The sequence below is a fragment of the Limanda limanda genome, chromosome 1 (assembly GCF_963576545.1).
Source record: "Limanda limanda chromosome 1, fLimLim1.1, whole genome shotgun sequence".
Classification (NCBI taxonomy): Eukaryota; Metazoa; Chordata; class Actinopteri; order Pleuronectiformes; family Pleuronectidae; genus Limanda; species Limanda limanda.
In genome coordinates this window covers 32,425,384-32,451,731 of record NC_083636.1, presented here as the reverse complement: position 1 = coordinate 32,451,731, position 26,348 = coordinate 32,425,384, and the positions used below count along the sequence as shown (strand labels likewise).

The following is a 26,348-nucleotide window of genomic DNA, read 5'->3' as shown; positions in this document are numbered from 1 at the left end:
GCAGACCATCTGATTGTGTCTAACTTCCAGAGTGTCCTTGCATTTTGCACCCACCTACGTAGACAAGTATAATACTACGGTGATAATGTTCGCTTACTACGCTGCGCCACTGACGTCAGACAAGGCTCCTGTTGATAAAAGAAATGTGCAGGTGATTTGCTTTTCAATCAACATCTGCGTCACTCTGTGACTCACAAAGACACCTTTGTCAAATCAGGTGCCACTTTTGGTCTCATGCAGTAGAGTTAGAGTTCCAGTACAAAGCCCCAATGTGTAATCCATTATAGTGCCTGCCTTTTCACTGTATGAATCACTACACGTCTTTAGCGTGATAATGGTTCCTTACAGTTTGAAGCAATTATGCATATGACCATAATACTATATACCATATTATTTTAAATTACTGTGCAATTGCTCAGAAAGTATACTACACGTTAGATATTTCAGTCCTTTGGTGTTGTGAGCATTACAGCCTCTGAAACCATAATGGGTGGAAAGTGTGACTGTAAAATGTCACAACACCTTCCAGGCAGCATGTTGTCTGCTTCAATTAGAGCCGGGCCGTATTGACATCCAGTGAATATCCCCCGGAGCTCTGACAGTGGCAGGAAACGACCATCATACAGCGAGACACCACAGGCGCTTTCCTGATCCCGGTGTTGGAGCCCAGATTAAAAAAAATAAAAAATTGCAAGCGCATGACAGTCATTCAAAGTAGAAGTGTGCCGGCAAAGAGGCGCTGGAAGAAAATCTCCTTCTAATTGCATGGGAAACCGGCTGCGCAGGACGGAGATGCTCTCGGGCGCCTCGTAAATGACATCAGAGAGCAATAAAAGCAAGAGTGTCAGTGAATTATAGAAACTTGTCATACTTGGCTTCTTGTTTCCCTCTTGTCCTCCTCTCACATCGTATCAAACACTTTACAGTCAAACACGACACGATTTCAGAGGGACGTGTTGTTCATTTACAGCTTGACCTCTGACAGGCTGCGGTAAAAAAAATAAAAATAATCGTGAGTATCTGACAAGTAAGGCCGCGCAATTTCCTCCTCACTTCAAGCAACAAAAACCACTTGTGATGAAACAAGCCGAACAAAAATGTTACATGTGGCTGTAAACACGTCGGCGTTATCAAAACAGCCTGACTTTATTTGAAGAAGACGATAAAGGGCAACGGTGTGACACTCAGCATTTCATGACTGTGATTTAAAGGACGTGTCTGGTGTAGACAAAAGAAAGACAAGAAAAAAGAAGCGGGACAAAATAAATCGACATTATCTTACATTTTTTCATCTGAGCGCAATTACCGTGTGCTCGTCTGCTTCAGCGACAGCCGCTGCTCGGCCCTGTGGCGTTTAATAATAAATCGGGATAGTGTTAATAAAGCAGTGTTTGGTAGATATTTACTTCTGCCCTAAATATGCAGTGATTTTAATTTGATCTTTTTTATTTTTGTTCCAAGTGCAAATTATGTTACTTTTATTTCGGTAATACTCTTTAAAAGAAACGCGTCTCTCTCTTGTGCGAATAAGAGACGCAACTGAACTCAGCCGATCGCACATTCGGGGGCTTAAAGTTACTGAACAGAATCGTGACCAAAAAAATTGTGTGAGGAGAAAATAAACTCCAGAAGCGACTGCTTGTTTCCTTTGCTGCCGAGAATCCCATAATGATAATTTTTTTCCCCACAGTGTCAGAGAGGTGACGCTTCCAGTCTGTTGTTACTTGTGGTTTATGATCAATTATAGATTGGTGTGATAATAAAACCACATGCTATATGCATTAATCATAAAATATCTCAAATCTGAGTCGGGCATTTCTGTATTTTTAGCCTCAAAGCTTTAATTTATAGATAAAGATACAATATGCATCGTGCTGAAAGTCTCACTTTACTCAGACATGCACTATTTATGCTGCTGGAGTCGCCATCCCAATGTTTAATTCAGAGCTACATTATTTGGAAAACCCTGTTGTTCCCTCGCCTGTGCTGTAGAGTGTCCACTAAAAGCCCTCTCATCCATGGGGGCTAATACTTGATGGTTCCATCAGTTTCCCTCCCACTTCCTCTGGAGTCATCCAGTTGTGCACGCCGCATTTCACACGATGCACGTTTCCTATCGGATGAGTCAGATGAGTCGCCCGTGTTCCCATGATACATATATATATAGAGAGAGATATATATAAGACAAAAACTCATGTATCTACACTGGATTTTCAGTCACTGTAGTAAATGAATGTAATGAATGAAAACGAATGCTGTTCGCTAGATGAAGAGCTCAGCTGCGGCTATGCTCAACAGTTTGGTGATTGTGTTAGGGACGGAGCAGAAGGTAAAGGAGCTTTTACCGAACACACGAATCGGCTTCTGAATTTAACTGAGGAAAATTGCGAAGCTCCTTCACGAGTCGGAGTGTTTTCGTGCCGCCTGTGGAAATGGAAAACTTCACTGATTGGACCCTGTGTGTTTGGGTTTTGGAGAAGCGCCTGCTCCTCCTGATGTGAGGGGGAACAGACAGCTTCGGTTTTTCGAGCTTTGATGAAATATGAGCCTTTTTCCATTTTTCGTCATTTTTTCCACCACTTGCTTGTATGGGGATGACTTAACTGATGCTTCAATTGCTGGTTGAAAGGGGAAACGACGTTAGAAGATGATTTGCAACTGTCTCCTTTTAAACTATTTAATTCAGGCTGACTTTGCAAAACAGACCCGAGGGTAACAGTCCGTCGGCTGCTGTAGAAAGTAGAACAAAACTCAAACTTTGCTCAGGTTTGTGTTGCATATCAGTCTGTTTTAAATGTTCATACGTCCATCTAAGCCAATTTCAGTCGACATTGGGGAGAACCCTGGACAGGTCTCTAAAACATGACAGGACAAACATACAGCGATAAGCAACCATTGACATTCGCACTGTCAATTTAAGAGTCTCCAATTCACTTGACCTCAATCTTTGGACTTGAGTAGCACCAGTAAACCCACACAGACACATGGAGAACACGCAAACTGCACAAAGAGAGACTGGGATTCGAACCATGAACCTTCTTGCAGCGAGGTGACAGCTGTTTATCTTGAAATGCCTTCAGTGAGGGAGGATTTCATTTTTACATTTGGATGTAAGGAGTGTTTATGGATGAGTGCTCTGATTTACTAAACGCATAATTTCCCTTCAAAGCAACTGTTACAAAAATAGCAGTGAACTCTTGAACGCAGACCGTGACATGGTTGAGTCTGTTGGGATATTTGTGTCCCAAACAGAGAGTGGTTTGAAGGTGAAGCGGATTTAATCAGCTCCTGCATTTCATCCACTTGCTGAAATATATATCAACATCTTTTTGGAGTGTAAGTGAGAGACAACGAGGTCAGCAAATCCAGCTCCTGGAGAGGTGGACGTTTTTTCTTGTGATGAAAAGAAAGCTACACGAGTCTAAACTTTTAAACTGATGCAACTTTGTTTTTGTTACTTTTTTGGGGGGAGGAAATAAGGGTTTAGTGAGGCAGTATGTGACCCAGGGTAGCGAGGGATTATCTTCACCGTGATGACTTCATGTGCCTCGAGCCATAATAGTGTCTTGATTAAAATGAATTAGAAATGATCCTACACGTGGGGATTTTTTGCATTCTAGCTTCCTGCATTATTTACAGAAGCCCATTAAACATTCTCGAGACGCCATTGATTGAATCCGTGCCACGTTGTTCTGATGGAGCCCCACTCCGCTGACTGGCAACGGTGCACCATGATGGTCTCCACAGAAAACACACTGGGAAGCTGCTAGGACCAGGGGAGACTTTGATCCAATAATGGTAATTCCCCCGTGAATGACTTTGTGAAGCGATTTTGTCTTCCCACGCCGTATAGACCTATTCCCTTTCATTGTGGACATGGTGTTCCCCAACAGGAACAGCGGCGCGTGATCTCATCTACTTGGGTATGATATCTTCTCAGGGATGTCATAAAACTGTTATTACCACTCGACTGCCATGTCCATATGCGTGGAATTTCAGAGGCTGCCTCCTTGGGAGAGCAACTTGTCAAGGCTACCAACAAGCGGCTGGGCGAGATTTACATCCCCACGACGGCTTTTTTCATTTGTCCAGCTCATGCAATTTGCCATTGACCGATGAGCACTAGAGGGCAAACACCTTGTCCTCGAATTTACGAGGACAGCCTGCGCCATTACCAAATGGCATACTATTGATCCTGACATAGTGAGGCTGGCAAATGATACATTTTCTGTGAATCTGGGCAAGAAAAGTCTCATTGCCTGACTGAATTTGTGTCTGTGGAAAGGTTAAGCTCCGTCGGCCCCATTTATCAACGTATTAGTTGTTGAAAAGCAGAGAAGCTGATTTTGAGGGATTTGCCTCCTGAAATGAGACACAACCTCTAGCACAGAAACACATAATTGACTCTATTAATACATTCTTCTTAAATGTATCATTTAGTGGACAATTATCTTACTCTGGGACTAAATTTACAGTATTAAGCATTATATGCCTTGTAAGATCACACAAGCTAGATTGAGAACATATTAATTAAGAATCAAATACCATTATATTTGGTATTTAGGTTGGTTATTTCTATAAATTGACCTGCTACTAGCTATAGCTCGAGCTATACCATTTTTGTGTGACTTTTTCTTGATAGATTGATAGTTACGTATAATAATGACTGTTCTAAAACATGCCTACATTCTTAATGATAATGCCATTAATGGTTTAGTATACAGTGATCAGTATGGCGATGCGTATACAGGGTCCTAAGTGTAACCACGGTGGCTCACAAACCTTTAAAAAAACATTGTTGCCGTGTCTAAACCTGTCTATGGCAGGGACGGGACCATGAATGCCAACATAGGTGTCTGCCTAGAGAGTTATACGCTTTGTACACCCGTCATCCCATCCAAACACTCCCTGGCATTAACAAATGTAGTGCATCATTCATTCAAAAACTACTTTGTCTCAGCACACTGAAAAAATCATGCTAAATGGGAATCCAGTGCATTAAAATGCAACGTGGAGGGGACCTGGCCGAGTATCTGCATGTTCCTGGTTCCTGGAGAGCAGTACTAACAGCATTTCTTTGGGAAAGGTCCCTATAATCTGAGTCCTAAGAACCTATAGCCTTGTTCCTGTGCTGCCACAGTATTATGCAGCAGACTTGACAGGATGGAAAAAAGGAGAAGAAATCCAGGCCTTTCATGGTAATAAGGAGGCAAAGCACAGTAATAAATCAAACAGACAGAGATACAATTGAAATCCTGTATGAATTTCAGCCACCGAAACCATTCAAAATATTATAGAATGAATCTTAATCCTATGCTCCGGTGCACAGAGAAGCACTAAGGCAGAAAGAGGCGCGATGTTATTTTGGCAGGCCGGGGCTTCTCTGCTTCTGCTTATTTATTTTCACCTCGGTTCTGGCATGGGCCGAGATTTCTGAACGCAGCGGTGTAAATACTGCAGGAAATCAGAGGGGCTATTTTCGAATTCTCTTATCGTGCTGCAAAGGAAAAAAAAAGGGAGACAAACATCAGCACAGGGGCCATGTAGACATTTCCAAGTGAGTGTTCGAGGCTAATGGGTTTGGATTAAATGAGATGTTTGTTAACAGTGGATCGCGTTAGAATCACTGTCAAGCAGCCCACATTTCTGTCAGGTTAATGATACTGTACACACGTCTCACAGAAATAGCTTTTCCTAAGAAAGTATAGAAAGAATCACTGTCTTTTATACATGTGATAAAATACAGAAAGAATCAGTCTTATCCCTGATAGTCTTACACTTAGAAGAGAAGCTGTTTCATGACTCAGACTATAGCCTATATCTTTGTTGCTTTTCCTGCCAGAATTACAAGCCTCCTTTGTCTGGCACAACACCGAAGACCGGGGCAAAAAAAAAATCAACATCTTCCCAGGCTATGACGTCGTGCCTGATGCCTGCAGAGTCCTTCTGTGTAAAATGGGGACACAAGTGTGGTGAAGAACATATTGTTGTCAGAGCGGAGGATGTGAAAGGAGGGAAAGGCGAGCAGACGGAGAGAGAATCAAAAGAATCATGTCAAAGTGACGGTGATGTACACAGTCAACGTGCAGGAATAGAAACGTCGCCTTTAACAAAGACCCGCTAGGCAAGTCTCGCCACTTAGCAGCCGTCTTGGCAACACCCACAGGTTTTTATTTTAAGACCAGACTTGTGTTGTAATGGATGGGGAGAGAGGCATAATTATACTTTCGCTGGTCACCTCGTTATCATGTCTCACTCCAGAGGTGCTGTGGCAGGATGTTTAAGGCCCTTAAATACATACATTTGATGCATAGCACCTGTTTTTTTTCCCTTTTCCTCCGCCTTCATGATTGTAGGAGTCCATCTGCACCTGCTGCCTCCATCAGTAGAATCTGCTGTGAACCTCGACTGGGTGTTTGTGTCAGCGAGACAGCACGATCTGTTTGATATGTTTCCCAGTTCGACAGACGGTTGGCTGCATCGGGGGGGGGAAGGGTTCCACACAACACATGTGCGACATGTGCCATACAGTACAACCGCCATCTCTGGTATTATGATATGGTCTATTCAGGAATCTTTAAAAAGGTGCATCTCCTGCCTTAAAATGTGTTGTAGCATTTCATCCAGATGTGGAAAGTAACCAATTATGATTGCGTCGATTTTCTACTTGTTGTGTTTTTGCGACTTTTTACTTTTACTACCTAAATAAATGTTCCACTCTTACTTGCGCTACTTTAATTTAAAATGCCATTTTACACATATTTTCCATATAACGTATGCTGATTTAAATAAATTTATATATCACTTTTTACTTTTAAATGTTTGAGTACATTTTAGACTTTTTATCTGTACTTATACTATATGTGTGTAATGTACCACCTCTGGCTTAATCATAGAGTGTGAGACCTCAGTTTGTGAAGATATTCGATGATGACAGATTTTGGATTCTCTGGAAAAACAAAATTTTACAGTTTCTCTTCTGAAAAGTTTTATTTTTCCATTCATTGAGGTGAAAGGAATGTAATTATTCTGTGAATCTTTCCAATTACTTGCACTGCTTTTGGAATAAATTGTTTTCTGAAAGTCTATTGACTGGGTCATAATTTTTTTAAATTTTTGGACTGTAAAAACCCTGAGCAGACTTGAGTGAAGGTAGAGGGGGAATAAACAGCATGAATTTAATTGACCTTTAACCAAGTTATTCTTGTATAAGACCTCATCAACGAGACAGGGAAAGTTCAAAACTTCATCCTGAAACAGTCAAGAACTTGAATCGTGCTACGATACGTAAAGAGATTTCATGTTCACTCATGCATTTCATTCATTAACCATTCATTTGAGCATATCGTTAAATGGAACATGTTTGCCTAAATGGAATATGACTGCTGGTGTAAAATATTTGTTTGTGCACGAGGCATGGAAAGGAAAATGGTTGTAATCAAAAATCAATCTCTTAATCTACTTTAATCTGGAGAATTTTATGGGACATGGTGCCGGAAGCGAATGCACGGGTGAGTGACACGAGCATGTGTTTGAATCTAATCAACTGTGTAATGTGAGAAGTTCTGCTGATGAACCACTCCGACTGTGTGGGCAAGGAGTGAATGGCAATTATGACGAGCCAATATGACAACGAGACCACGGACCCCGACTTGCAATGAGTGAAAACAGAGTTGTGTGAAAACTCAAGATATCTTGAAAGTAATTTCTTCCAAAGGGGGGGAAGAGCGTACGGATGAATGATCACCTCGGAAAATATTGTTTACGTTGCACACAAGAGCCAGTGGAGTTCAAAAGATTATTCCATCTATTCTAATGTGCTACTGTCGCACATGGAAAATTCTCCCTCTATTCTGTATATTGTTTACAGTTGATGAAACACTTCATCACAGTCGGTGTCCTGTAATGAAATCGCAAACAATGTTTTCCCGCTTTGCGTGTAACGTGCAAACGACCAAGGTCAAAGCATCCGAGCAGTGAAAAGAAAGCTCTCCTATTGTCAGTGCCTCAGATGCAGCTTACCGCATATCATCCATTTGCTGATGAACTCAATTTGCCCCACAATAACTGTCAGTCATACCCCAAATAAAACAGCATTATGTTGATGATTTCTATGTTCTGTATTTGCTGTGAGTATAATGACTAAAATAAAAAAACAGCCCCTTTCAATCCAATAAGCCCCTTTGTGTTTTTATCTACCAAGGGGGAGAAAAAAGCTTTTCACAAATTGCTTCACTGTCTTTAATACCAAGATATTTAAATAGCTTCCGCACTATCATGATTATGATATTGTACGTGGCCATGCAATGAAATCAAAAAAGCAGTATTTATTTTATATTGCTGTTTGGGAAGCAGATCAAGGAAAGAGTCTATTTAGTCGACTTGTTGGGAACTGCGGTGTAATCTGTGAAAAGATGCTTGATTTCAGCACCTTGGACAGAGACTGTTTTTCTCACTAAAAGAAACCTTTGTGCGATTCATGCGAACATTCTTCACCAGCTGGATCGGAAAACACGGCTCGAAGTAAGAGACAAGGAAAAAAACTAAATTTGTTCTTTTGAGTTTCACTGTGAGTCTGATGTCCCATTTTCAAAACAAAAATGTGAGGCATTTCCTCAAGTAGGACCACAGCATTCTTCCCTGGTAAATGACGGATCTTTGATCTGCTTGTTAAAGCTTTTGTAGTTGTTTTAAGGTCTGGTAGAAGATATTTGGTAAAATGAAGGTTGAGCGGACAGAGATTTCTTTTAATGGAGGGGGAAAATATTCAGGGAAATATCAGAAGTAGTGCAGAAAAGGCCTAAAAGTACCATCAAATGCATGCCGAATGCAAAAGAGGACACTTGTAATAGAATGTTCATTGGCATCAAATTTCAAATATCCTTGCGTGCTAATTCCAACATATAGTAATCCGTCCTGTTTTATTTTCTTGTAATCACAAAAATTATTTAAGAAAAACTTCTAAGTGGTAACAAAAGTCAAAAGATTGTTTAGTCAGCTGATCTGTTCCATTGTCTAGCTAAGTATTAACACTTTTTTCTTCGATTAGTGAAGCCAGAGACGAGGGATTCAAGGAAAAATAATATACAAGCTTCAGTCTCATGTCTCATAGAAACCTCAGTTAGTAAGAACATTTTCTACACTATCTCCTTGTGTTTTGAAATCAATCTTTAGCTCCTAGATATCACATCAGAGGCGTTATAAAGGATACAAGCATGCACAAGTCGGCGATAATCTATAACACCAGCGCTGCTTCGCTGCTCCAAGTCTGTAAATGAGAAACATGTCATTACTTGTTAACCCCCGGTATCAGGCCTGTGCTGTGTGAGCCCCTAGAGATCAGAACAACCTTCCTGTGGATATCAGGCCGGCCAACTCTGTGCCCTCTTTCTGAAACTCCCTTTATACATACTGTGCACTTTTCACTGAAAGAAAAATGATGTAATAAATCTTTGTTTTCAACATGATTTACCGCAGGTTTGGCTTATTATCTGTCAAGATCCAGCAAAACAACACAGAGCTCTCACGCTTCAGCCTCCCTACAAATCGACCTCTTTAAATAGATTTTGCACGGGGTCAGTTTGACCCAAAGATCCTTAAATGACAAACAACCAGCTGATGTAATTTTTCCGTTATGCTAAGGCTCCACTATTCAATGCAAAGTCGGAGAATCTGAAGTTATTGCTCAACTCTGCCTTTCGTGAATGTAAATGGAAGTGGATCCTTCAACAGACCAAACTATTACACTGACTTTAATCTGAAATTTGACGTAGAGTTGAACCAACGTTTGCTTATAATTTGAACATTTATAAGCTGTAGATCAAATTGAATTTGCTTAAGAGTTCAAGCACCCTCCATAAACCCAATGTTTTTCTATATTCAAAAATCTACATTTTTCTCTATCCTAAATATCTACATTGTCTTTGTCAATATGTTTTATTAAGTCTATGCACAAGAATGTTAGCTGTAGCTGAAGTTTCATGGAGGAACACAAGGTCAACCATATTTGTTGATGTGATATTGTTTAATATAATAAATACAAATGTTACTTTAAAATGTATCTAGCTACAACATATCTGGGGTCAATTTCACCCAAACAAAGCAACAATAATATGATAAAGAACAAGGTATAAAGGTCAACTCTACAAAGGCCAATGATGAAATTCAGTTTTACGTTCTGCTTTTAATGAATTGCCAATTGCGTATATTGAATATTCTATTACTTAGTTAATTAATTACTGAGCTATGTAGCAAATAAATACACACATCAGACTCTGGTGTCTCCACTGGATCGCAGCACAAGCTGGTGAGCTGCCAGCATACTGAGCTAGAAAGCACATAACAGCCCCACTGAAATAAATTTTGGACGTGTAACCTTTTTGAGTTCCCACAGCACAAGGAAACCGGTTATGCACAACGTTTCTAGCACAGCTGAGATGACATGTCGGACATTTTCAGTGTTTCGCTGGAAGGGAACAGACCAAGACGTTCTGAAGAAGGCCTGGAGTAAACCCTTTCTTTGTGTCCGTGTGGGTCACACATAGTAAGACAGAAGCCGCACAATGACTGAGGCAAAGAGGAACATGAGAGGAAAGACGTCTCTGCCGAGGTGTTGAGAGATGTTTTGCACCGACTCCGACTGGAACATGTCACAAGCTCATGCATTTTTAAATCTTATGTTGGAATCTGTTTATATCATGTTTGTTTATGTGAGTAATTCAACGTGTAGTTATTTGCATTATTGGTAAAAATCTTCTACTTGAAAGACCCAAATCTTGACCTTTCATTATAATTACTCCTGCCTCCGGTTTTCATCTGGGTTTGTTTGTTGGTTTGTTTGTTTAATCGTTAGCAGGATTACGCTAAAACTACTCAACTGCTTTCCAATACATTTTGTGGCGGATTGATTCAAGCCTCAAGGAAAATCCCATTAAATCCTGGAACGGATCCAGATCACGGGCCAATCCAGGACTTTTATCCATACTTTCTTTATCATTGGCAGACTGGGTGTTTTGCAACATTTGTATTGGCATGTTTAGGGGAATGATATTAATGACTGTCTGCCATTTGGTGCAGATCCAAATAAAAAGATGTATCTAGTGATTTTAAATGTAGTTTATTTTTTTTATTAGTCTTATACCTTTACTTATTTTAAGAACTGAAGACTGTTGTTATAATAATAACCTGTTTCTGGGTATTAAAGCATCTGCACGTGAAGTGGACATTGACATGTTTTCGGCTAGTTTGCGTGACTGGACCTTTCCCTGTGACTTTTAAGTGCCGGTCTAAAGAGATCTATTTTACCCTGCGAGGTCACTAGTGTTGTGATAAGGTCAAAAACTACCAACAGCTATATTTCGTTGGATATATGGAGTTTGGGGACCTCAGCTCCACCGAACTTTAACCTGAAACAAGGTCCAATCAGAACAAAAAAGCAGATGTTGCATAGAACATTGATCAAATCCTCTGCTTCTTGCTTTTGTGGATTAAAAGTCACCAGCAGTGAAAGTGTAGCCACAATGTGTGAGATATTCTTTTAGAAAACCGAGGACTGGATTCTATTTGAAAACCGTAACGTGCCACACGGCTGCTTCAGAGCCTGTTGTTGGTGACGCTGTATTGTCAGTCTCAGAGGAGAGTGGCACAGGCGTCCCACGCAGTGAATTAGTCAGTACTTAACCCTGACAGTTTCTTCTAGCCTCCTGTTTCTCCTCTAATTACCATCCATTCCTTGCCAGTAATTAAGTCATCCCACGGGGGGGGGGGGGGCTTTTTACCACGAGGTTGGAAAAGGGAAGTGACACGAAGACCCTCCCCAGATCAGGCCCTGTTGATCTTCCCAAACTTAAACGCAAATCAACGCTCAGTATCAGCAGTGCTCCGGTTAATGCATTTAAAGTGGAGCCCCAAGATATGATTGAAGTGTGTGTGTGTGTGTGTGTGTGTGTGTGTGTGTGTGTGTGTGTGTGTGTGTGTGTGTGTGTGTGTGTGTGTGTGTGTGTGTGTGTGTGTGTGTGTGTGTGTGTGTGTGTGTGTGTGTGTCTGTAAAAGAAATACAAAATTTGAAAAAATGTGGTTTGGTTTTCTGCCAACAGGTCCGTGATATTTTCATGTGCCACACGAGAAAGGCCACTTGTCAATTATAATCACACAATAATGTTATTTTTGCAAAAAGATGATGTCATTGCAGCTCCTCTGATTGGCTGAAGCTCAGGATCCAAGCGTTGGAAATGTTTATTGCTTCAGTCAGCAAACGGGAATTTACATCTGCTGCCAAACTGCGAGGTGACGGCCAAGTTCCTATTTTGGTGAAAGCATGTTCATGAAATGTCTGATTTTCTGGATCGCCTTGTAACGGCTTAATTTAGAAAATGTGCAAAAAATATAGATTTTATAGCAAATGTCTGCTGCAATTATCTTGTTTCAGACTGTGCCCAAAGGGCTGTTGGGGAAATCGCATCCTGAACTACAAGCCAACAGCTGAAATGCATAATGTACTTGAGGGAGGAACTAATTGTAGTTAACTCACCTATTGCTATCCCTTCTATGAGGTTGTATGACCTAAACTTTGGCGTCATGAAAATGATAATTGTGTTATTTTTTTCAACGTTAACTTCATCTCTTGGTTTTGTGTGTGTCTCTCCCTGCATGGAGGACATGGCCCTGCAAGTTACAACACAGTTTGAAACACATTATGAGCCATGTTCAACCCATATATGTAGATTTAAGAATAAAAGATTTGGTAATAAATGTGGTATTAACAAAGTATTACTGTTTTTTTCATTCATTAATGATTAAACGGTTTAAAGGTTCAGTGTGTAGAGTTAAGTGGAATCTAGTGGTGAGAAGGCACATTGCAACCAACTGAATACCCCTCCTTATCACAGGAGAACTTGGGGCTTCAGCATAAAAATGCAAAAGACCAGTGTTTGGTTTGTCCTCTCTGAGCTTCTGTAGAGATACGGCGGTGCAACTTTCAGGTAGACTTGCTCCTAGATACGAAGGACTAATAATAAGGTAATGATAACACAATGGTTCTTAGTTTGTAGTGATTATTCACCTATGAAAACATAATTATGAATATTATATTACATTTCATAATCCAACACACTGGTCCTTTATGTATATGTTTACCTTTATTTTAAAGGCCAACAGAAGCTAACAGGAAATTAGTGTTGACTTGCAAAGACACCCCAAGCACATTGAAATAGCCGATTTTGCAATTTTGCGGTCGACATCATGAACCATTTTTTTATTTTTTGTAGCAGCTGCCTGAGTCCTGCTTCCACCGCTGTGTTCATCCTTCAGAGGCCACCTGTGTCACTGCTGAGAACTAGATAAAGAAATGAGTAAGATATAAATAAAATAACGTTGTGTCAGCCGCTGAGCATTGGTAGATAAGTAGAAGGAGGGATTTAAAAAAAAGTTAAATAGCATGCAATTTTCTAATCCTTGTCTAAGTACTGCATGTAAGTGAAAACGTTTTAACCGGCGATAAACATGTGATTTTCCAAGTACATCTGTGATAAGATGCAGAGGAGACCTTAAGAAAGAGGAGTCATTGTGTTTGTGAGAGAGCGGTGCACTCGGGTATGAGCTGGTTGTGACTCATCTGAGACGCTACAGTACCTCAGTGTGGCGTCCCACTCTCACCTTGACGATGACCGCTCCGCCAGCCCATACCTGTCTGCTCCCCCCCCCATCCCTTGGTTTGACTCTATACTCACTGGACCTCGCCTCTATATCTACAGCGTTTTGTACAGGTTTTCCCTCATCACACACTTTCAGCACCTTCCTGTCTCACCACCTAACGGCAGCTCAGACCCCACTGATGTCTCTGTCCTCTTTCTTCACTCCGCTTCATCCCCCCCCACTCCGACTTCCTCTCCCTCCCTCCCTTTGGCTACAGCCTGCTGAATTAAACATCGCCGCAGCCTCTCCCGGCAAATGTGCCGACTACATCAAATCCGCCTTCCCCTCGCCCTATCCAATTACAGATGGCTCATCCGAGCTAATTCAAGACCTGAGTCGGACAAATGTTACACCTTGTTACTGTTTAAAAACAAATGGGGCCCAGATCACCGCCGACACACACGTCCACGCAAGGAAATCTCAAATGCGTTGTCGTCACCGCTCGGTGTCCGCTCGCTGAAACACGGGACAGTGTCGCCTCGCTGCAACAGATGGCGGTGCGCTCAAAACAAATTAAAAGAAGAACAAATTAATAAACTGAGATAAAAAGTGACCCGAGTCTGAAGATGCGGGGCGATCTGTTTGATGAACGGCTTAAATTAGAGGCGGAAATAAAACTTGCAAATTAGAGCCGCAGATTATTCATTCAAGATTTAATGCTGATCAAGTGGTTGTTAGGGATAATTAATTCATGAAGGAAATGTTCAGTTGGAGATGTGCATAATGTCCTGGAATAAAATATAACCATGTCTTGCCTGTCGAAGTTTGCATGACGTGCAGGGTTGATGAAGCACTGGATATCCAAATAACAAAGTATGATCATAGAGTCAATGGAAATGCATGTTTGTAGTTTTTATGGCTCTTCTGTCTGTCTATCCCTTTTGTCCATCCCACTCTAATGAACGCAATAAACACCCGGAGGGAATTTCTCCCCATTTTGTTCAAACAGATTTGCTTTTAGTCAAGGATGAACTGATTAGAATATGATAAAGGTCAAGGTGTCTGGCCTTTTTTTGCCCTATGAACTTAATATGTATGGAATTGCCTTGACTAAATATGGCAGAAATGTTCACTTGGACGAACTTGGATGAACTGTTAGAATCTGGGATCAAAGGTCACTGCCACCTTTAAACCCATATGTTGGCCACAACTCAAAAATCCATACACTAGCTATGACAAAAAACTCACCATGTTCATATATGCTCCTTAGCACACAATGTGTAAAACTACATTATCAAAGTATTTACTGTGACAGCACGTGAAGTAAATTTGGTCATTGTCAGTCAGTTCACGGCTCTGCAGGAGCTTTTCTGTGACCAGACCAGAGGCTGTTTAGTTTAACTTTTTACCTTGCAAGCCATTAGTTCCACAAAAACACATTCAATATATATATACTTGAGAAATCAGTGGACGCAGCATTAGTAATATACGAAAAGCAGCTCTAACTGCTGCTTCACTCAGATGTTATTACAGCTAATATAAGAGTCCTTGTGTTTGTACAACACAAAAGAGAATCTGTGTCAGATGAGGACAGGAGGACAATTAATGTGATTATTTCTGCTTTGAGCCAAGATGCAGTCGTGTCGGTGGCTTACTGTATGTATATGTGCTAGGTTTTAATGAGCCTGTAATTTAGTGCCATGATAACACACATTATACCGTGAGCTTTCCAATTATCTGAGACACTGCAGTAAAACGTACATTGGCTCAATTTCCTCTTTTTAATGAGTCTGGCTTTTCCACTAGGTTATGATACTTACGGAGCTCACAATACTTCAGATTGTGGATGATTAAGTCACCACACTGTCCACACGTATTCAACCAAGTCCAAAGACGTGTCTGCTCATTGGCACCACGTTGATTTTCATTGGATTTGGAATTTGTTTTTTCACAGGTCATTATGGGACATTGTTCAATTCCTTAGATGGACGCCGATGTTTTGTTGAGCGCTGGTCCGGTGACAAGAGGGGCTCTATCAACCCTCTCCATTCAATGTGCGATCAATCAGACATATGCATTTTCATAACAGTTTCTTTTTATTCTCTTTATTATTATTCTAAATAACAGCCCCCATCTCGCTCCTTTGATTACAGTGCAATGCTGATTTGGGCCCTTTAAAATGCATTAATGGCGACTGGATTTGCATTTATATTGGATTTTCACAAGAACCTGAGATAGAGCTCCGCGAACAAAGACCAACCAGAGAACACGCATCATCTGATACACATTCAACCCCCATAATAGAGAACAAGCGACACAACGGAAGATGCTTGTGCGACCAAAACAGGCCATCGGATTTCAACGCCGACTGAGGCGCACATCGATGCACGCTATTGAGCCGCAGCTCCGACACAAGAGCGGGCGGTGGAAGCGGCTTTCTTTTCACCGAGGAATACCAGGAAATGTACACTCATGTACACAATTTCAGAAAAGAAAAGGGATCTCAGTTGGATGATTGCAATCTGCAAGCGGCATAGAACAATTACTCGCGCACAAAACACACTTCTGTTATTTCTTTAAGAGACGAATGACAGGAGGGAGAGGGTAATTGGTGCCTTGTGGTGCGTTTTTATCCTTCAAGCGACAGTGAACTTCTCAGAGCGCCAGGCAGGAGACTGGCACCTTCTGAAGCCGCGTTTATCCTTCACATTAGGCACAATGCCCGTGTTATTAAAGATGGGGGGGGGCAGATTTGTTTGTTGCTGATCAGGTTGGCATTGCCGCGGCTGCACGCCTCCGGAGGATAATCGCTCTCGGTAAAAGAAGCGGAGCGGAATGGATGCTTTGTCTCTCCCCCCCTCCAAATCTGATTCCACCACTTTCCACCACTAAATCGTCGAGGCAGAGAAAGTCCCCGGGGAAATTTACAAAGCGATTCAGTCCTCATCGCTGGTTAGAGGAGAGCGCCAGCCGGGCAATCATGTGCCGGGCGAGGACTCCGGGTATGTAAGATTTCATTCCAACCAAACACTAGACCAGCTGATGGCCCCTTATTTTCTCACCCTCTGGTTAAAGATGAACTAATTGCGGAAATTAACTGGCAGTCCATGTTAGGATGAAAATCCTTGGGAAACACTAGGACCTCTGGGGTAACGTTTCACACCCGTGCTTCAAATACTGTTCTTGATTAATTACTCATAAATTCCAAGCACCTTGCTTTCAGTCAACTCAATACTCATATAAAAATATATATTATGTCTGCTAGCATGGGAGACATGAAGTTCAAGGGTTCTATCAAACTTTTCTCTTTGGAGATGTCCGACAGAAGTGAATGTGGATTGTTGATTGCCGTCATTTAATTTGTTACATTACATTACATTACACCAAAGTGACTTACAATAAGTGCATTCAACCCCGAGGGTACAAACCAAGAACAACAAGAATCAAGAAAAGTACAATTTCTTCAAAAATGAAGCAAAACTACAAAATACTATAAGTAAGTGCCATTTAAGTGCTACTAAATTATTAGTAATTTTTTTTTATTTAAAAAAAAAAAAAAAAATGTATTCAAGGTATAGTCGAAAGAGGTATGTTTTTAGTTTGCGGCGGAAGATGTGTAAACTTTCTGATGTCCGGATGTCGATGTGGAGCTCATTCCACCATTTAGGAGCCAGGACAGCAAACAGTCGTGATTTTGATGAGTGTTTAGCTCGCAGTGAAGGAGCAACGAGCCGATTGGCCGAAGCAGAGCATGTAATGAGAACTATGTCCACGTTTCCACACCTAATGCAAGATGTACTTGTCACGTAATGAGGAAAGGTATATTTGATGGGTGGAACTGAAGCCACTAATAGTTCCGTTAAGAGGGAGAAACAACAGGAGCCACCTGGGCCCGACGACGCTCTCAGCAGCGCCCGACATCCAAGCGCAAGCACTCGATTTTAATAAATCACCGCAGCATCACAGGCAACACTCCGCGGCGCTACAGTGTCTGCGAAAAGCCGCCTTAGATGTTCTGCCTCGGAGATTCGTGTCTCTGCGCAACATCCCGCTCTGTCAAGTTACACATTATGCAAATGCATTGTTTACTGTTCATGTGACAATATCAAGGCATGAAAGCCGGTGGGGACTGGGGGGGGGGGGGGGGGGGGGCTGTGGCGAGTTACCAAGAGAGACGGGGGGAGGGGGAGGGAACAAACTCGGAGAAAGAACCGCCAAAGGAATGTGGCGAGTGGCTCTCTCACTCTCTCAGTCTCTGTACAGTTGTGAGTGAGCAGACTGCGGAGGGATGCAAAGGAATCAAAGCACGTCAGTGTGAGAAAGTATAGGCGTCTCATTTCTGCACCTGTGACTCAGTATGGGAAATATGAGGAGATGTGCGATAACAGGGAAAGATGTAAGTTGGGAAATATAAAACCTAATATAGATATTGGACGTCAAACTTTATTAGTCTGTCACACGGATGGAGGACAAGAAGTAAGTTGAGTTTTGACAGAAATGGGCCCAGGCTGGGAGTTTCCCAGTTTGGGACCCATAAAGAACATCCACACGTCCATACATCATAAATAATTATTGAATCTGTAATAGCCATAAAGCAGGACTGTGGTTGGCATGAAATATTGAAAACTGGTGAAATTGTGTGACAGATTAAATCAAATAACTGCCTAATAACAATTGATGCAGATTTAATGTGGCTTTATACATTTTAGGCTTGAAATCCCTTTGGTGTGAAGTCGTACCTTTTAACGTGTCACACAATGTGCAAAAAACCCGCACAACAGGTGAACTTAGTCAGTATGAAGCCTGACAAAAGATAAGAAGGTGTTTTCTGCAGCTGCTAAGTTGGTTGCCACCCGCCAATAAACCGAGCAAAGAAGAAGAGGAATATTACATCTGTGAAAACATATGTTGAATTTACAGGTATTTGGTTCATATATAATCAAAAAGGTAAAATATGATCCTGGGTGAGGCCATCAATGGATTTATTTGGTGTTATCATCCGGGGCACTATATTGCACTTTGAAGGTCATGTGCACCCCCGACTCGGAGAATCTAATGAAAAACGCAATCAGACTGAATTATGGGAGGTGCAGAATCCAGCATTTTTGGGTCTTGACCCATACAACGGAATAAAGGTCAGGATATCTCCGTCTCTGCTCTACCATTTTCCCCTCTTTTGAAATCTTTCCCTCCTTTCTCCGAGTTCCCCCCCACCCCCCTCTTTATTTGAGCAGATTTGTAGAAATGAATAAAAGTGAGGCAGCACTTCTCACTCAGGCACACTGCACCTGACAATGCAATATTTCTAGAGAAGCCCTCACTGCAAAGTACATGTTACTGACTGGCAGATTAATATAAATGTGCATCCGTGCAATGACACCGTACAGTTTTATTACCTAATCTTACTCTTCTCACTGTTCTTTTTATTTCACCTCATTCAGTTTGAGGGAATCATAGACTGTACATAAAGATGGACGACATGACTGCTACCCATTAAGTGAAGCCATTGCCTCTAGAGCGCCCGCTGGTGGATGGTTGCGGCATAGGTCACGAGTCCTCCCTCCTCCATGTTAGTAGACGGGAAAATAGATCAAAATCCAATAATTGTTCTGGAAGATGATGTTTGACTTATTAGGTAGTTCATATTTTGGTGTCATTTATGGATAGTGTGATGAAGTGAAGACTCGTCCATCCATCTTTATATACTGTCTAAAGAGAACCTCGAAAAATAAAACCGACTTGGAACGTGAGTGAAGGAGTGCAGAGGTCCTGTAGCAGACAGAAGTTTGCAGCGCTGAGAGAAGCTGCAGATGTATATTAAAAATGCACACTTAATAGGTTCAGAAATGTACACAGTGGTGCTTTTTGCAGCTGAAACCTGAAAATAGAAAAGCCGTTAAGAAAAAAAAAAAGACAGTCTCTTTAAAAAAAGCCTGCGTGGCATCAGTACACAGGCTGAAAGTGAACTCACCTATAAATTTTATATCTGGTCGTAAATCCTTGGCGGAATCTTTCCACAAAGGACATATAACTTCGAGAGTGGTGGAAAGGTCCGCGGTCCGAGATGAGCCAGTCATATTGCTTGGTGACATGTTGCTCAGTGGCCAATGGGTCCTGGCGGGAAGACTGAACTGTTATATGGTCCCATATAAACAGGAAGCAGATGACCTCAATAAACCTCCAGTTCATGCTTTTTTTTAAGCCGCTCTCTGTTCATTCTCGCTCCATTATTTGGAGACCTGATGGGAGAGGAGAGAAGAAGGGGGGGTGGGGGGAGGGAGGGAGACACAGAAAAAAGAAAGAGCTGTTACATGACAAAGTCTATTTTAGCAGAACAAGAAAATGCCACAGTGTTAGGTTAATTGTGTTGTACTGAACAAATAAGATAGTGCCCTTGTCACTGTCACTTTGCCGTGACATGATTTGTATTTATTTTCTGCACTTTCTCAGAATTTTTTTTTAAGAACACCACACAGATTGTGCTCCTCCATACAAGACTGTTCCCCTTTTGCAGATGAGCCTGAAGTGCACCCAGAGCCGTGTGGCTGTCATCTTCTTCTTTTTTTTAATATAATTGGTGTCATGATAAATTCTGACAAGGTTAGAAGGCTGCTTCATGATATGTTATGACACCCAGTCATTAATGTGGGAGAACACCAGCTCCCCTAACCCAGTGGTGTCAATTACTGCTGCAGGAAACTTTCAACTATTGACTCGCCACTTCATGAAAAACATTGTGGAACAAAATGTTGCCATTTCTTCATCAAAGGCAAAATGAGACTTCATTTTGGTTCCACTAAAGCTGTCAGGGATGAATAATACATCTTTAAAGTTGCCCTTAGCATTACACAATCGCACTGTAATACAAAGCATGACCCAGTGTCTAATAAAAGAGGTGACGAATAAGGATAAAAATAAAAATAAACTGCACTTAGATCAGCGATGGGGCAAAATCGGTAGAATCGCGTTTTTGAAACAGATCCTGACAAGCCCAGATTCATGGCATGTGCAATTTAAATGTAACTCAGGCAGATAATACAATAACTTATGACACATTTTCAAACATATAATAGCACTACAGAATTGTATGCAGTTAAAAAGTCCCTTACTCTGAAAGGAAACCCCAATTTGTAAAATTACATCATAGATAATAAGAAATAGAGATTTTCAACTTTCACCTATTGACTCGCAACCTCATGAATGGTTCCACCAAAGCTACCAGAGATGGATAATACAACTGTAATGCTGCTCTTAGCATTCCACAGTGGCACAAGAATACAAAGCATGACCCAGTGTATAATAAGAGAGAGGGGGGGGGGGGGGGGGGGGGGGGAACTGCACACAGATCAGCAAAGGTGCAAAATCTGTACAAACACATCGTCTAAAAACAGATCTTCAATGCCCAGATACATGGTGTTACTGTTTCTTTAAATCCCTGCATAGATTGGGCAATTTAAATGTATCTCTAGGCTCCAAATACAATGACTAATATTCAAACATATTGTAAGAGCATATCACAATTGCCTATTTATTTGCAGCTTTATTGCAGTAAAAGCTCCATTACACTGAAAGAAAACAGAATATTTAACATCACATCATGGTTAACATTAAAAAAAGGGATTTTAAACAGATCATTAAAATGACTGTGAATATTATTATGAACTTGGCAGTGGAAATTATGTCTGTGTTACTGATAAGGAAATGATTTTCATCAGTAATTGCATTTAAGAACTTTGGCCCCTGGCCGCGGAGCACACACATCTGCGCGCTATCAAGTGCTGGTGTGTGCAAAAAAAAGGAAAAAGAAAATTCTTCACCCTTTTCATGCTTTATTAGACAATAACGCATCATAAAAGAGCAGAGAGAATTTAATGGGCTTAATCTTTTCCTGTTAAATAGATGATGAACTGCTCGATTGCATAAAGTTAAAAAGTGATCACAATTGCATTCTTAAAGGGTGATTTTTTTTCTTTTCTTTTTTAATGGTTAAAACGATTCTGTCACTTTCCTGTGACACCTTAAATCCAGTCTGTATTTTATTATTTAAAACTCTGCTTCATCTACTCTGGGAAAACTTGAATATTTCTACTTGTGTTACTAATTATTATTATGCGGCCATATGTGCAGTATTCTAATCAGTTCTTAAGACTGATTGTAATTAAATTTCTTCCATCAACTAAGAATACTGCATTTCAGATATAATTGTCAGTCGCCTCCTTCCATCAGTCAGATACTCAGTGGCACTGACAAAATATGTCAGTGTACTGAACAGGCCTGCTGATTATATTAGACTTATTTGAGTTTGGCTGTCAAAATAAAAGAATTGTAATCTGATTGAGAGGGACGGAGCTGAGAGCAGGATTGATAATGATATTGTGAAAAGATGGGGGGATGAATATTCATATTAAAAGAAGTTTAAGGAAATGTGTCAGTGTAAAACATAGCTAAAGAAAACGCCAGTTCATGATGGTTACTTTAATTGCTGGATGTTTACGCAGCATTTATGTATGCTTGTGATCATTAACCTTCTCAGCACTTAATATTGACCATTTCAGAAAATGCAGTATTGACTCCAAGCAATGCTCCAGCAAATTAATGATTGATGAAGGTATTTAAATAAATCACTTCACTACAGCGTTCACCCATAAAATCTTGTTGAAATTCTCTGATTGGCAGATTGAGATGAGTGCTTGAAATGTCGGATGGGGTTTTCTTTGCATGGAGTGAATGTAGTAATGTATGAATTTACTAACTCTAACATGAAGTTAAAATGACTCTTTGTATGACATTGCATTTGGGGAATCCATTGTTTGTTATTGTATGACTTAGCCCTTAGAGTTGTGGTGCCCAGATCAGTCTTTTCAGGAGAGGACCACAAATTATACATTTTCACCAGAGTCAGTTATGTTTGCAGGGATGATTAGGTCAGATTTTTTCCAGACGAGGGTAAACTCATCAAATACAACAAACTGTGAACTGAATGTGTAAAAATAGCTGCCACACAACATAACTTAGTTGTCAAGTGTTTTATTTGCTTTGATCACTCTCTGACGGCTGTGTCGCCAACTCAACACCAAATAAACCCAATAAACAAAGAGAGAGAGATAACAAATCATAGGCTGCACCTTAACTTTAAAGTGAGTTAAACCGCTTTTCTATAGGAATCCCACATTCATTATCCTGTCTTTGTTTGAAACACTGAACCAAACATGCCGACACTATTTGGGGATCAGAGTTGAGACATGTGACACAGCAGCAGAGGCGTCCGTCCCTCCCCTCATTCCAACCGTCCCTTTTTACGAAAACATCGATTTGGCTCTGGGACTGACCTCCGCTGAAGAACAACAACGCCCCTCGATTACGTGTTCATACCTTGCATATTGATGAGCAAGGTGGAATAAAGGATAAAATGTTCACCTCGCAGGCTAAAAGGGGCTTTAGCATTTGCTGCTGTACCAACGTTAATCAGTCCTGCAGTTGACCGAGAGTCCGTCACTTCCACCACCTGAGGCTTCGCTGTTGTCTGATTCCCTGAACCCTCCTGCAGTGACTGCATTAAAACGCATACGGCCACATGATGAGAGCAAATCTTCACCGCGTCTTTCTATAAGCCAACTTTCCATTCGTTTGTGATCTCTCTATTTCGTGCCTCCACGAGAACCGTCTCATCTCGCGCCAGGTTGTCTGCTCGTCGGCGCCGTGTTTCGCATCCGAACATCATCACACATTAAACCACGATTTATTGGGAGATAAAAGGGGAACAAACAGCAGGTGATAAAGAGGAATAATGAACAAATACAAGTCGTTGTGGTAACTTGAGCTCTGAACATTAAACAGGTAACTGGTTTTAATGCTGCGATTGATCAGTGGGAAGCCTCATATCTTTGTTTTTTTTTTCACTAAGCAAACTATTTTCTCAGGATTGAAAGATAACATTTTTCTTAATAATGAGAAAAAATGTCTTTGTAGTTGGAAAACATCATTATTAGAAGAAAGACTGATGGCTTGATCAGAATGAGTTTAGTGCACGCTCCCAGCACAATTTGAGGGCCGCGCTTTGAATCAATGAACACTGGAGCATAACCTTGTTCTCGTGGGGGCGGGGGTGGTTTCCAGGGTTGGAGTCATGTGGTGCAGTGCACCAGCTGCACAGCAGGAAGTGGGCTGCGACTTGGAACCACACACTAATTCTTCCCTTTCTAAGATGCAGACTCTACAGCAGGCTTTCAGTTCTAATATGGAGGCTACGAGGAGCGGATGGCAGTGTTTACCTCACAGAAAAAGTTTATTCCAAGAATAATATCGCGTTCACACGCAGGAAGTGCTGACTCGCCAAAAAAGCCAAACATCAAACCATGTAAATAAGCCACTGAGGGCGGATGATGTGGAATTAGCTGGGGGGGAGATAAAACATTTGGTTAATAATCTTTGCCCAGATTCAATGCCGTCGCAAGGAGAGCCAAATAATTTGGCGGAGAACCGTGGGGACAGTTTAACAGCTGGTCCACTACAGCCACTCCCTCGCTGGTACTGACTGTTTCTGCAAGACCAGCGCAAAAGTGGAAAAGGTTTAAGGGGTTGGAGGTTGACATTTAAAGATAAAGTGACCTATAGATTCCAAACTCTCTTAATGGGTTTATTGTTGGTGTTCTCAGGAGGGAATCTGAGGGTTATGGGACACAATTCACAAAATCAGCAATATCCTAAATGAGGAGACTACGAACTCCTATTGTCACATCATTGTCACACAATACAAAAGGTCATTGTCACAGTGACAGGACATCTGAAGATTTTCTTGATACTGTCATAACACTAAGGTCAATGTAAATACTGCCTGTCAGGTTTGAAACCAGCAGGGATGCCAATAATCTGTTGGAATGGTCATTAAGTCAAACTATAAATTTAAATACATTTTCTTCACGTTCTGTGAACGATAGAACCGATCCCATCAGTTACACATGAAGAGCTACAACAGCCGGTGTCACACCCACATCAAAGTCGGAGTAGATTGAAGGCCGAGGAGCAGGGCGGCGTTGAAGTGATGTTGGCACCGTGCTCCTCTCCTCCTCTCGCTGAAGTGGATTCGATATGTTCAAATGGGAAATGGCTTCTTTGAGAGGGATGCTTAGGGCTGATCTCACTGTGATGGAGAAAAATATACCCACGGGACTTTGGTTCGCTCGAAGGAGGAGGACAAAATGTGAAATGGCCGAGGCGAGAGCAAACGTACCAGATTCATTTTGTAATATTTCATAGTATAGAGACTGCATTTTTAATCATAAAGACAAACCACCTCAATATTAAGAGTGTAAATGTGCAGAGCTGGTTCAACAAATCCCGTTTAATATATTCGTACTAACAAATTACACCTTTCTACATTTCAAGAGCACTTGTATGATGACTCAACGAATAAAACAACCCATCATGACTCCACCCCGGTGTACTCAATCAACCTCTGTCTCCATCCTGCAGTATTTCTGTCCTGTTGTGAGAAATCATTTCATACACCAATCCTCACATGCGTTCCACATGTTTGCCTGCTGCCATGACAGCGTAACGTTCTTTATTTTTCTCTTATTTGCAGATTACTGTTATTTGCAGAGTGGATTAGCGACACGGGGAGAGGCAGAGACAGAAAGTGGATCACGTCTACCCTTGAATGAGCAGGGTAAAAAGGGGAGGATGTCTGCTTCAGGAAATCACAAGATAGGACAAGGGGGGGCCTTGTTTTCTCCATCCTCTTTTTAAGCAGCCTTATTCATGCCGCAACTCCTCCTCCATTCTGGTTAATTCAAGGGGATTCAATCTCCATTCTGGTGCAGTCACTCGCTTTGCCAATCAATCCCCCCTCTCCCCTGTGTGGGGTCCTTAGTGTCCCTCTTTATTCTGTAAAGTTCATAAGAATGGGGGGGCTTGTTCCCCTTATTTGTATTCTCAATCCCAGGGAGGCAAGAGACCAGGGAAGAATGAGGCCTTTTGCAAGGGGACAGGCAGACAGGTATCTCTGCACTATCCATCTTTCTTTCTCCGGTCGAGCATAAGGCTTGGCCAGCAATATGTAGTATTTATTTCCTGCATAATTTCTGGATGGGAATGTAACAATATCAGGAGATGGATTTCTCTCTGAACTGTTATTAGCATGAACGCCTCTGAGCTAATTTCAAACTCGGTGATACAGGTATAATGCGCACGGGGAGGCGAAAACCGTTGACATAGGGTTATGGACGGCTGGCAGCCTAAAAATGAATTTTATTCTCCTCTGGGCTATTATAAGTTAGTTCATATTAATATGACCTCTTGGGGACCAGAGGTTTGTGTGAGGCTGATGCCAGGGAATGACAGAGTGAGGAAAGAGAGAGCAGAGTTGCATCTAAATGTGCCAAACCGGTGTCATCTGAATTCACAGAGTTATTATTGCACAGCTCAGAGCCGCGTCTTCAACAGCGTGGTAATGGTCTGACACTTGCAACTGCCGGGAAGCAAAGGAGGAATGGGAGGGCCGGCGTGGCTAACTACATTTGTACTGGATTCTCTCTCTCTCTCTCTCTCTCCTCGGCCCTGTTGTTTCTTTGGGAAGGACTGCAGTGGCTCCCTGACCTTCAGGAAAACATGGCTGAGCAAGCAACACTCCTGCCTGATAATTAAATTCTCTGGTTGGTCAGCAACCAATCAGCCCGGCTCGGAGCGGGGATCAATGGCTGATTTTAAAGAGCAAA

At 41.5% G+C, this 26,348-nt stretch overlaps 1 protein-coding gene across 1 annotated transcript in view; it reads right to left on the bottom strand.

Annotated features, from left to right (window-relative positions):
- The window catches only part of brinp1 (bone morphogenetic protein/retinoic acid inducible neural-specific 1), an 80,452-nt gene extending 60,631 nt beyond the window's left edge, over positions 1 to 19,821 (bottom strand). Inside the window, exon 1 of the mRNA XM_061078080.1 lies at positions 19,604 to 19,821. Coding sequence (XP_060934063.1) covers positions 19,604 to 19,821 — 218 coding nt within the window. The remainder of the gene's footprint in view (positions 1 to 19,603) is intronic.
- Positions 19,822 to 26,348: the final 6,527 nt, after the last annotated feature.